This window comes from Leuciscus leuciscus (assembly GCF_965113295.1).
Source record: "Leuciscus leuciscus genome assembly, chromosome: 10".
In the NCBI taxonomy this organism is placed as follows: Eukaryota; Metazoa; Chordata; class Actinopteri; order Cypriniformes; family Leuciscidae; genus Leuciscus; species Leuciscus leuciscus.
This window is the reverse complement of record NC_138734.1, coordinates 39,407,259-39,420,737: the sequence shown is the minus strand read 5'-3', so window position 1 is coordinate 39,420,737 and position 13,479 is coordinate 39,407,259. Positions and strand designations below refer to the sequence as shown.

General features: G+C 39.1%; 1 protein-coding gene across 1 annotated transcript; it reads right to left on the bottom strand.

Annotated features, from left to right (window-relative positions):
* Positions 1-2,383: 2,383 nt before the first annotated feature.
* Positions 2,384-12,504, bottom strand: tspan3a (tetraspanin 3a). Its single transcript, XM_082182628.1, has 7 exons — positions 12,332-12,504; positions 7,435-7,626; positions 6,778-6,852; positions 5,970-6,071; positions 5,719-5,871; positions 5,546-5,629; positions 2,384-3,433 (listed from the first exon to the last, which is right to left on the bottom strand). The coding sequence occupies exons 1-7, from the start codon at positions 12,392-12,394 to the stop codon at positions 3,341-3,343; spliced, it is 762 nt and encodes a 253-aa protein (XP_082038754.1). The 5' UTR covers positions 12,395-12,504; the 3' UTR covers positions 2,384-3,340.
* Positions 12,505-13,479: the final 975 nt, after the last annotated feature.

The following is a 13,479-nucleotide window of genomic DNA, read 5'->3' as shown; positions in this document are numbered from 1 at the left end:
CGTTGAATACAAGGTACAATTTCTTAAACAAAAAAATCTTACTGGCCCCAAACTTTTGAATGGTAGTGTAGTAATCCTATACTTTTTTTGCAGTACACATGAGAAGCATACACAGCAAACCAACACCATGCTAATTCCTTATCAGGTATCAGGTTAAAAGGGTTCACATTCCTCTTTTCCACAGATCCCGTTTCAGCTCCAAATATAACGATACGGGGGAAACCCACATGACAGGCACATTAATTGCATTTCAACAAACTACTATTAATACCCTGCCATTAAAGCTAGCAAATGCTGTGTTATTAAGGGCTCCAAGAACTTTCCCCCCTCTAGATAAAGTGTGAAGGCATGTTACTAAGCATGACCAACACAGCAAGCAGATGGCACACATCCCCCTCCCTGGGAAACGGCTGAACCTTGACCCCGTCCCATGCTATCAAGTGTTCAGCCCGCCTGACTGAAGAAAGCCTCCAGACAAGGCATCTTTGAGCATCCGCGACGGGTCCGAGGGCCTTGTGCACAATGGAATTGCTCAAGAGTGGGATAACAGCCATGAATGATATAGCTGTGCTCAAATATGTTAAGTTATAAAGTCACTGGTTCCTAAAATATAACATTTCGGAGCCAGTTGACATTTTTTTAGTTGACAACGAATATCAGATGGTAAAATGGTTGATCAGTAGCACTTTATTTCTTTATCAGTCACTGCTGTGTCATTTCAAAAGTGACAGTAAAGATGTTTTTAATGATACAAAGGATTTCTATTTCAAATAAATGCTGTTCTTGTCAACTCTCTATTCATCAAAAACTTTCATCAACATCGACAATAATCGTAAATGTTTCTGGAGCAGCAAATCATCATATTAGAATGATTTCTGAAGGATCATGTGACACTGAATACTGGAGTCATGATGCTGAAAAATCACTGGAATTTTAATAACATATTCAAAAAGTTATTTTAAAATGTAATATAATTTTGTATTATATATGTATAATTATATGTAATATACAGGGTTCCCACGGGTCCTTGAAATCCTTGAAAGTTTGTGAATCAAAAAAAAAAAAAAAAAATTCAAGGCCCTGGAAAGTTTTTGAAAATTAACATTCATTCATTCATTTATTTATTTATTTATTTATTTATTTAACAGGGACAATGCACAATATATATATACTGTACCAGATTTAGCTAAAAGCTAATTCACATCTGCAGTCCCTGGACATGCATAGATACAGGTCATTGAAAGTGCTTGAATTTATTTTGTGCAAAAAAATTCCATATTAATCTCTCCGGTCCGCTAACTAGCTTGCTTGATTTACGTTAGTTACGCGCTTGATTTACGTTAGTTACGCGCATTTATTCGTTACGTTACGTGTTTTCGCGTTACGTGCGCACAAAACTATTACGATGGTACAGGGGTCGTAATTTGTGGGGGGGTTGGGGGGGGAGATAACCCCCCCAATATTTAAATCTATGCATTACAACCCCCCCAATATTTATACCATGATCACATGAAAAATATGCAGAATAATTTTTCAACCCCCCCAATGTTCAAACCAAATCTACGCCCTTGCGATGGTACCTCGACGTTACACAGACACACTGTGAAACATGGCAGAAATAGGCTGAAACGCGATGCCTGGAAAACGCAAGTTTCAAGATATTTGGCTCAACAAAGAAGATTACAAAGAATGCTTGTTAAGGTAATGTAAACCCAATAAGGCAAGAAAAACTTAAAAGCATATTCATACATGCATCATAAAACTTCTGGTTACATGAGCCTAATTCTTTTCAATAAAATCCAAAATCCAGATAATTTTAGAATACAGTATACAGGATGTAGGCCTACCGAATATTCTTCAGTTTTATGCAAAACAGAAATACGACAAATAGAATATCAGATCTCTGTCATATGGCCAAAAATAAATGCAAAAAAAGCTTTTTTGCATAGTTGTGTTTGACACATGAAAACTGTAACAATGTATCTTACAAGGTAACGATGTAACCTTGCTCTCTCTTGATATGTGTCCCACATTAAGTCCTTGAATTTAAGGGTATTGGACCTGGAAAGTCCTTGAATTTGAAGTTAACCGAGGTGTGGGAACCCTGAATATATTATTACAAGACCCTTTTATACTATACAAGTAATTTTTTGTAGAATACCATTTATTTAATTTAATTTATTACAACAAAACACACAACTGTTGTCAATTCTGACTATTTTTTAAAGTGTCTCATATTTTTACTTGCAGTTTGGTGCCTTGTGTTACTGGGATTGATCAGGTTGAAGTCTTGCTTTAAAGTGCCTGCATGTTGGTATTTTTCAATCACACCATCACGCCAAAAATGATTCACATCAGTGAAATGAAACAAGATAAAAAGGTGTCAACTTATGAAACATTTATTTGAAGATCGAAATTGCGAGCTTATTTCACCATTTTTTTCCTCCCTATGTACATTCATTTAAACTAATACAATGTTGACCCTGTTCTACATACCTACATGTTATCCAAACTAACTTTAAACGATATATTACTAGACTAGTAATGTTCACACTATAAGCAATGGAAAAAGAAGGAAAATAATATAAGAGTTTGGTAACTTTTAGGTAGTGCATGTAGAGTGTCCCCGAAACCTCTTTACACTTCACATGTAAACCGCTGTGAACACCATTTTGAACATATAGTTCACTTTTAGCTGTACGATTTGGGCCCATAATGCCAAGTAATCTTGTGTATGGTCAATCCAGACCTGTCTCTCACACTGCCACTGTCCCTGAGCAGCGGACTGGTGATGGGTGACATCTGAGACAGCGGTACCACGGGTTGATCCTCATTTCCCACCTTGGTATTTGTAATATAGAATTAAACCGTACACATAGTGCAAACTAACAAATGAGGAAAGCATACATTCCACATATTATTCCATACAATAACAGCATCTTCCACTCCATATAATAGAGACAAGGAAGAGAAAATGTTATCGATACATGTGTTAATTAAATCTTCTCAACGGGATTAAAAACTGGCTGTTCGCCATTTTGCAGTCTGGCCCAATGCCTTTGAGAGAAAGACAAAGGTTTAAATTAAAACGTAGTCATTTTCAGTGACACATACTGTATAAATAAATATTACGCACTTCGCTTCACCCATCACCAGTGAATTGTGTGAGCAAACCCTGTGTGAGGTGTGTAGAAACAAAGAGATATATAAGGGCATATCCAGTGTGCCACCTCACCGACAGAACCCTGAGCCCAGTGTGTGTGTGTGTGTGTGTGTGTGTGTGTGTGTGTGAGACTGTTGGTGTGTGCATGAAAACAGAGAGTCTGTCTGCTAGGTTTTTTCATGCATACGTCCCTCCTGTGATGAGGAGCTCATAGGCCGGGTCCCGGCTTCTACGACACAGCACGACACCAGCGCACAGCATTCCCAGCATCTGGAGGAAGAAAAAGATCAAATACATACATGCATGTGTGTATTTATATATATATAAAATAATTATACACAGTACACACATATATTATGTGAACACAAACGTTTATTTTGGATGCGATTAATCGTTTCACAGCCCTAGTTTTTCTTCTTTCCTTGTGTGTGTGTGTGTGTGTGTGTGTCTTTTTTTCTCTCAGGTTTGTTCCGCCTTAATTGAACGTTCTCCGAGACGAACCGCGTGGCTACGTCTTTCTCATCCACGCTGAAACATTGGCAAACGCTAAATTCACCTTAATGCGCATGCGTAAACCCTCATAAAAGCTCACTGAGATGATACATCATTAAATTCTCATGCTATTCTTCTGGCAGGATCATTTTATTTTGCAAAATATCTCTGCATTCACTGATGCGTGCGGGTCGCACTCACTCAGCATTATATGTTTGGTCTATAACGCGACTGGCTCTCATGTTTTGCCGCAGGACAGCAAATGCGAGTACATTTTCTGTCATCTTTGCAGGACTGTGATATGAATACTAATAGTGTACAACGTAACATAGCTTTAGCAACACTGTGAGAATAAGAATAGCACATGCACAATACCGGTATAAACAGACGATGGGCACGAAAGGAAGATGAGACCACCGCTGCCCGCCAACAGCACAAAATAAGCCAGAGGCGTCTAGAATTACTGACACTAATGTTACTAAAAGTGCCGCTCTATTTCAGAATCTTCAACAAATGGTTAAAAAAAAGTGGGTTTTTTCCAGGTAACGAAACATACAATAGATTTTGTCAAATTTCCTCTGTGACAAAGAGAGATAACTTCTTCACACTGGCGCCGACAAATTTAATCTAAGTTCAGACTGTGAAAAAAAAAGAAAAAGAAAAGGAAAAACAAGTCAAATAACCCCTGAGAACATCTGGTGTAATTTATGCAAGTTTGCCAAGAACAACCTAGCCTACTGCCCCGTTTCCTGCAGTTAATTCAGGCGGACTGTGTCAGTAATCATGTGTAAGTCACGGGCATGTGCTGGCCTTGCCAAGACACGGCCTTTATGCCCCAGAGACTATTTGGAACAGTATGAATGTCAAAGGATGTGATTCAGCGGCTACAGGGCAACAAAAGCACATAGTGACGCCGCCGAGCGCCAGAACTCTGTCTGACGGGGAGAAGAGCCATGACTTACATGACAACAGCTCTCTCTGGATCAGCAGCGCCAACGCAGATTCGAATATTCGCAGTGATCTAGTTGTCGAAGGTTTAATAGACAAAGCCGAACTGCTGTCATTTAGGAATAAGATTGCGTGTTTGAATCGAGAATGCTATCATTTAATGGGATACTCCACCGTTTTTTCATATTAAACTATGTTATTCCCTTAACTAAGATGAGTTGATACATACCTCTCATCTCAGTGCGTGGACTCAATCGCTCTGGCGCGCGGCGACACTTTGATAGCACTTAGCTTAGCCCAGTTCATTCATTAGGAACAAAACAGAGATGAAGTTAGAAGTGACCAAACACCTCCATGTTTTCACTATTTAAATACAGTTACACGAGTAGTTACAAAGAACAAGTAAGCGCCACGTTTTATTTTGTGTCACCATACTTGGTCGTGTAACTGTATTTAAATAGTGAAAACATGGAGGTGTTTGGTCGCTTCTAGCTTCATCTCTGTTAGGTCCCTAATGAATGAACTGGGCTAAGCTAAGTGCTATCAAAGTGTCGCCGCGCGCCAGAGCGTTTGAGTCCACGAGACGAGAGAGGTATGTATCAACTCGTCTTAGTTAAGGGAATAACAGTTTAATATGAAAAAACGGTGAAGTATCCCTTTAACAATTAATCGTGCAGCTCTACTATACAGTTATTTAATTAAACCGCAGTCTCTGATTTGATAATCACGAAACCCGCTTGGGAAAACCTAGGTCTAAGCATTTGCATGACTAATAACTCTGAATCGACACTAAACTTGCACGCAAAAAAAAGAAAGAAAGAAAGAAATTCACGGAAGACATATTTTGCCTGAGATGGATTTCACTTCTTATATAAGATAATATCAGACCAAAAAAAAAATATATAATAATAATAATAATAATAATAATTCAGAACAGCATACCTGAATTGCAGCAAATGTCAGAGCGGCCCAGATGACGTACATCATGATCTCTTTCAGTTTCTTCACAACCAGGGCTTCACATCCCTAAGGTGGTTCAACGGATACATTAACATCACATGCACACTTACTCTGCGTCATCGGCTACACTCACAAGCACACGACAGGGCGCTCACCTCAGGGTAGAGGTCTCCGGGACGGGAGAGGGAGCCGGTGCAGTTGCTCACGTTGGGTTTGCAGCAGCTCAGTGGCACGCTGTTGTTCCTAGACTCCTTAAACCAGCTGGTGTTCTTCCAGTCCAAGTAGTTGGTGATGCCGCAACAATGGAGCTTTACGTTGTGACAGACATTATGGTGATTTTATTAGGGGGTCGGGGTGTGATTTATTGAAAATACAATAACCGAATGTTCTCATTAAGCGGTCTCACCTGTCTCTGCACATAGTCAATAGCGCGGCTGGGAGCATCCATATTGGTGCCGTTGTACTCATTATACACTTTCTGGATGGAATGATTGACCTCATCTTCTACCTAGAAACATGTTCACAAGTGACAGAAATTAACTTTCCGTTACACTGATTTTCATGGCAATTTATTCAAACCTTATTAAATAAATGCACTGAATCAACCAATGCGTTCAAATGGCTGATTCATTCAGGAACCAAGCAAGTGAGTGACTTTATATATGTGTCATTGAATCATTTCCTCAAAAACGTGGGACCGATTTCTTGAAATTGTGTCTAAAATGTAATTGACTTAATATTAACTTCTTGTTTATTGAAATATAAAATCAATATCACATTAGCAATCGGGCTGATATTCAGAAAAACAGCACTCTTGCTTGTGTAACATTAAGTATATCATATGTTATAAATGCAAACAAAAAAAAAGAAATCATAAAATGTCTTTTTCCAGATATTTTGAATTTAGAAGTGAATTTTTATTCATTTTGACAGCAATTTTGCTCCAAGCCCCCATTCATTTCTGACCCTGACAACCACCTTTCACTAAACCCTTTCATTATGTAGGTGGAGATGTATTTTTCTAGGCTATATGTCAAAGAGCGCATTGCTATACAAACAGTACAGCACAACACAATACAGATATTGCATTGTATGCCTTGTTCACTTTCGAACACAACTGAAAGGGTGTGAGAAGGGCTTTCATACAAAAAACAAAAGAGATGTAGGCACTCCTATTTTAATAAATATTGACTTCCTTTAAATGCAGGACTTACCTTTGCTCTGTAAATATAGCCTAGAACCACCACAACCACCTCAGTCACAAATACCAGCATGAGAATGATGACAAACTGTAAAAAAGGGACGCAAGAAAATGGGGATTCAGCAAAGCAAGCTATATAAACAACTCTAAACTATCATATCCACTTATTTTTAGCCTAAACTTGTCAATAGCAACTACACTACGGTTTAAAAAGTTATGTTCACCAAGGCTGCATTAATTTGATCGAAAAGGCATTAAAAACAGTACAATTGTGAAATATTATTACAATTTAAAATATAGTTTTCTATTTTAATATATGTTAAAATGTTATTTACATTTCAGCATCATTTCTCCAGTCTTCAGTGTCACATGATCCTTCAGAAATCATTCTAATATGCTGATTTGCTGCTCAAGAAACATTTCTTATTATTATCAATGTTGAAAACAGTTGTGATGCTATACATTTTTGTTATTAAAAAGTCTTTACTGTCAGTTTTGATCAATTTAATGCATCCTTGCTGAATAAAAGTATCAATTTCAAATAAGAAAATCTTACAGACCCCAAACAGTGGTGTATTTCAAAGAGAGTAAATTATGATAATTTTGGGGTGAACTATCCCTTGAAGAAAAACACAAAAATGCAGTGCTGGGAACTTAATATTTTACTAACTGTGGCAAGCCCGCAGCGGCTCTCTCGAATAGTGGCGCAGCATCCAATGAGTCCAATAATGAACAACAGCGCTCCGACTGCGATAATGACAATGGCTGGGATCAGGGTGTACACATCCTCAAAGAAATGGTCATAGTCATCATACGTGATAAACACGTAGGCGCCGACATAGCACAGGATGCCAGCAGCGGCCTAGAAGTAGATAACAGAGTTACTTATCTGAAAGCGGATATGATGTGTTTTCATGCCAAGAGATACACTAAAAATGATTTATTAAATTGGTTAGAGTACATCAGAATAAAGGTAAGTGAGAAGCCAAACACAAATGTATTCATGTCACTTTGACTTTCAAAACAAGTTTAATAAGTTTTTTGGAATGCTGACCAACAAGAAAATCAGGATCCAACATTGAAGGTCAACACACAGAAAAGCTCATACACATCAGGAAGGAAATGAGACAGGAAAAAATTACACTTTATTCCGATGGCCCACTTTAGACATTCTACGAACTAGAAGTAACTTTGCAACTACATGTCAACTAACTCTCATTAGAGTATTAGTTAGGGATGCACAGATATTACAATTTTAACCGATACCAATAACCGATAATTCTTTATATTTGAAAACCATTAACCAATATATTGGCCGATAAATCTAAATTCAAATGTTTTTATTTCATTTTTGAGAGCCTGATTACAAAAACAAAAGTCTCTCCATTAAATCCATGTCCCGAACACACAATTATAATGTTCTCATTATAATGTTATGAAGCCTACATGCTGCACTTAACTGTACTTTGCTTTTTGAAGTGATTCCAATCATATTTCAAGCTATTGATAACCATCATGGTGAACAATCCGCATCTGAACTGTCTCGGCTGAAGGAAATAATCCATTATTTATCAGCTTTAATATAATCGGTCAAATTTTTTTTATCGGGCCAATAACGATAACATTAAAAATCCATATATATTGTGCGTCCCTAGTATAGACCGTTAGGTTAGGTAGTATTAGGGTAGAATATGTTGACCTGTACTTGTATTTCTAGTCTGTTGGGAGCATCAAAATAAAGTGTTAGTAGATATTACAGTCTACTAATACTCTAATGAGAGTTAGTTGACATGTAGTTGCAAAGTTACTTATAGTTAGTAGAATGTCTAAAGTGGACCATCAAAAAAGAAAGTGTTACCAAAAGAAATGGTTAAATCAAATCAAATGGCTAGGTCTGCGTCCTCCATGGACCTCCAGGCATTTTAGGAAAAACTTGTTTTATAGGGATTTGGTCTTTCCCCATTTACAATAGAACCATAAAACCTCATTTGAATCAATGTAGCACAGCTTTCAGGCTCTAAAATTATGAACAAGGATTTAATAAAGCAGCCTGATCCCTAAAAAAAAGAACAGGAGAGTGTCATACTACCTCAATCTGCCAGGAGGAGACTTTAAACTTCATTCAGTCCCAGATTAAAGAGATTAATCAAAGGCACAAAGACAAGGAAAGCAAGCTGACAGGTGGAGTGGTGTTCCTACAGATCCCGACTGCTCAATTTAGGTCTTAAATTTAAAACTTTGCCCCCAATGCCCCAGTTCTGTCAAACCCAATGTGCACAAAATCACAAGTTAGTTTGTTTTTGTTGATATTTTTATTTTGTAGATTCTAAATCTAAATTGTTTAATATTCTATTACATATTGTTTATATTGTACATTATATTACTGTATGCCTAAATTCACTACAAAATCACAACATTTGACATCGGTCAAAACTATGAGACATGAATATCAATCAGTTCATTCGATATTAGCTAGGATATATTTATATTAGTAAATCTCATTTGGATAATTTTTTGTCAATTGTTATTTGATCAATTCTTTTTTGTTCTTATTTAACTGGATATTGTCTTTATCAAAACTGAATTATTATTAATTATTGTATTATATTGAAATAATGTTAAAGTACAGTTTTTCTAACTATTTTCTAAGTCATATTAGGAACTGTTTTAAAATATGTTCTTTGTTGTTTTGTGTGATACTGGAATCTGAAAACTGCTATTAGTATCCTTAAGGATTGCTTACAAATTCCAAAAGGAGCTGCCTAAGGAGGAATTGGTTTAATAAAAGCCTAAATTCAATCTGATCACCATATAAAGCGATCGAGTCTCTTCAGAAAATTTGGACTAAACCGCTCAATTCATATGGATTAGTTTTACGATCTCTTTATGAACTTTTTGAAGCATCAAAGTGGTAGTTGCTTAGCTGTCAATGGAGGGACAGAAATCAATAGGCTAGGTTACTGTCGTAACCGTTTCTCTGAAACATTGAGTGGTGAGATCCACCTATGGGAAGGGCATCCGTACCTGACCTCTGCAGAAGCATCCAATTGCACTAAGTCTGGCAAGACAGACAGAAGCACGCAGCCAATGCCCGGTAAAGACTGTTCTCCAGTTAGTATATTCGCTTCTCGTGCGGTAATCGGGGCAAAGCTGGTGGATCTCTCCACTCGATGTTTCAGAGAACCGGAGTTACGACAGTAACCTATTGTTCTCTTTCATCATCTCGTGTTCGAGATCCACCTATGGGAGAGACGTGGACAGCTCCCCAATTGCCCAATACACTCACAGTGAGGTTCTGTAAGCCAGAGAAAGACGGTCACCCAAAGGGGCGGTGCCTGACACGTCCCATAATCATGAACCCGCCATACTGACGCACACACATAACTGTTGTGTACAGGCAGGACATGAAACGTGTGTGGCACACACAAGAGAAGGAAGAGAAGGACCCCACCCCCAAAATACGAATGTGCTACCAAGGTTCTGGTGACATCCAGCCGGTAGTAACGCACAATCGTATGGGGAGAAGCCCAGCTGCCAGCAGAGCAAATGTCCTGCATGATGCTCCCCTGACCAGAGCCCAAGAGGTGGCTAAACCCCTCTAGTGGAATGAGCTCTGATGTCCCCTGGGGGCTGCACTCACTTTGATTCATATGCCAAACTTATAGCGTCCACAAGCCAATGTGAGAGGCGTTGCTTAGATATGAGATTCCCCACAGCGGGATCCCTTGTCCAGCTGATGGCCTAAGTCGTCAAAAATCTCCACCAGGTAAGCGGAGAGGAGGGAGGAGACATTCAGGGCCCTGACAGCCAAGGCCGAGGATCTATAAGCGGCCTGGTGCACAGAGGCAGGAAAACGATCCATCTTGTTAGGCAAGACCGGCTTCTGGGGAGCGAGCAGCCCGCCCTGGACTGGGTTGAGGTGCCTGGCGATCGATGGCTCGATAGCGGGGGGATCACCCATGCCGAGAGCCGCCATATCCTTCACCTCTAGACCCGCAAGACCGTGTTTGAGATCGAGCGGGTCGCTCCAGTTGCGCCTCGTGCTTTACGCACGCTGGGAGGACTGGGAGGGGGTCCCAGCACTTTCCCATCATAAATGTCCCTTTCCTGGTCGATGGTGCTCTGTGGAGCCGGACACTCAATGTTGAGGCGAGCGGCCGCTCGCTCACACACTTCCAGGAGGATGGACTGAGGCATGGCCGCGGGGGCATGGCCTGGGGAATGCCAGAGGGAGGGATGGCCTCCTCATCCTCTGAGACCCCGAGAAGGCCAGCGTTGTCGTCATCACCAAAACAGGCCGGTTCGTCGACGAGCGGGAGGTTGCCCGCAAAGATGTCCTTTTCGGAGAACGCAGGATTGGGCTGGTCAGCCCAGATGAGAGATCTGGCCCCGGGAGGCCACCAGTAGCGCATCATCGTCACCGTGTCCCCCATCTGAGTCAGAAATGCCGAGCTCGACACACTGGGTGGCGGCAACTTTAAAGCGGCGTCGCAGGAGTTTTTCCGGCAGCATCAGGCAATGACTGCAGTTCTCCGGGTTCTCCAAAGCCTCTTCCACGTGCCATTTTTGTCCGACAAAGCAGTCAGGAGAGTTAGTAGCTAACGTTGGAGGATTTGAACTTGAAAAACAAAGTGTACTGATGTCTTTCCGCAGTTAAAACAACAATCCTTCTTATGTTTATTTCCTTCTTATCCTTCTTTCATGTTTATTTGATGCTATAAATTAACTAGAAGGAAGAGATGATCGGTTCACGAGCAGCTTTAAGAGGCTCTACTACAGCGATCTGTCACGACACATTAAAGAACTACAAAACGGTATTTATTGTTTAAATTTCTTTTTTTTAAATGACCAAATTTGAAAGTTGAGTATATATTTTTCACTGTATGAGAACATGGTGTGTGGCGTGAGAGCGCCGTGGCTTGTCGGACATAGCAACAGTAACTAAAGGGGGCGGGTCTTTGCGAAAGGTCAATTGGATGCTTCTGCAGAGGTCAGGTACGGATACCCCTTCCCATAGGTGGATCTCGAACACGAGATGAAGAAAGAGAACTTTAAGATTTCATCAAATCAAAAGATCTTAATTTGTGCGCCGAAGATTAACTTAAGTGTTACGCGTTAAGAACGATATTTTTGGGTGTACTATCCCTTTAACATACCATACAATAAAACTTAACCTGCTTTGTGGCTAAAGGAAACAAAGAGCCTGACTGGCCAATTCACGAACAGCAACTTGAACTCATACAAGGCTAATAAAAAAATAAATAACAGTCATTTTATACTGTCACTGTTTATTACCCATTAAAAAATCTTAAACGCAGAATCATTAAGAGTGAATATGTAAACAAACATTGCAATACGCAGCAACAAGCAGTTTTTTTAAATAATGCATTATAAACAAAATCGGCATATCAAATAGAGCAAAGTATGCATTGTATTTCAAAAGATTGTATAAACGAATTGTTGATATAAAAGAGTGTGTGTAATAATGCAGCTGCTCGACACCTGACTGTGTCCATCTGACAACACTGACGCACTCTCAAATTCAGTCTCAAACACCTCAAACTTACCCAAAATATCAGGTTCAGGAACACCAAGACCGTCTTAGACGACGTAATCCCACACTGGCCCATTATTAACAGATGGAAAAAGCAGTTTAAGCTGCAAATATAACAGACAGGCTGCAGATTATAAGATGGCTGTCTGTTTCCTGGCTGCCATACCACTGCTGTGTGTGTGTGTGTGTTTGAGTCTGATCCGGGAACAGTGCCACACAGCGGTCAGATGACGCACTCTCATTGGCTGTGCCAAACCAGAGCGAGCAGCCTATGACAGAGGATTTATTTAGGTAGGAAAATAACTGGGTTTTGAGACATTATATTGTTAATAGATTTTTATTAGTAGCGCTTGCTTTAACAAAGCATCGATCAAAACTATCATTATATGACATGTTTTTCACATGCAAGCACGACTCCCATTTTCTTCAAAAAATACCAACTATTCTTTATTTCATCTTTTGTAACTGCAAAGAACTGCATATTTTCTTACCACATCAAAACATAGACCTGTATATATATATATATATATATAAATATGAGTAGGTTCACATGCAGGAGTTACACAAAGGGATTTAACAAAGTAATCTCTTTACTGACACCTGCTGTTACATCATTGAATTGCGTAATCACTAGTCAAAGATCAATTGCAAGCCTACATGCATACAACACATGACTGCAGGTTTGCAAGGTCAGCTATTTCATGACATAAACCTCAAAAGTTTCAATATTAAAATGAACACTAGCAAAAAAAAAAAAAAAAAAAAAAGAAGAAGAAAAAAAAGGGAAGAGAAAGAAACATCAGGCTTTGAAATGAGAGATAACAGCAGTGCAATCTATTTTGAGTTTGCACGCATATGCAAATCTGCTTTATTTTAATAAACTGTATGAAGGTTGAGGGTTTTTTCTTCTTCCTCTTGTGGTTGGTTAACCACGTTTGGTTTAATGTCTTTCTACCATGTATAAGAGGAACAAAATAATTCTTGATTTACATATTTTCCCCAAACATTTGATTATTCAGATTATTTGGTCTTAAAAGAATTTGATGAGAAATGTTTGAGTTAATATCGAAATCTCTTCCTTTTGATATATATATAGGCTAGTGCTGTCAAATCGATTAATCGCATCTAACATAAAAGTTTGTTTATATAATATACAATATG

What these genes read in the sequence shown, in the direction of transcription:
- tspan3a (XM_082182628.1), bottom strand. Translation starts at nt 12,394, where the DNA reads ATGGGCCAGTGTGGGATTACGTCGTCTAAGACGGTCTTGGTGTTCCTG. An exon ending in TTGACTATGTGCAGAGACAG is followed by an intron (nt 5,872 to 5,969) that starts GTGAGACCGCTT and finishes CACAACGTAAAG; the next exon opens with CTCCATTGTTGCGGCATCAC. An exon ending in TGACATTTGCTGCAATTCAG is followed by an intron (nt 3,434 to 5,545) that starts GTATGCTGTTCT and finishes TTCTTCCTCCAG; the next exon opens with ATGCTGGGAATGCTGTGCGC.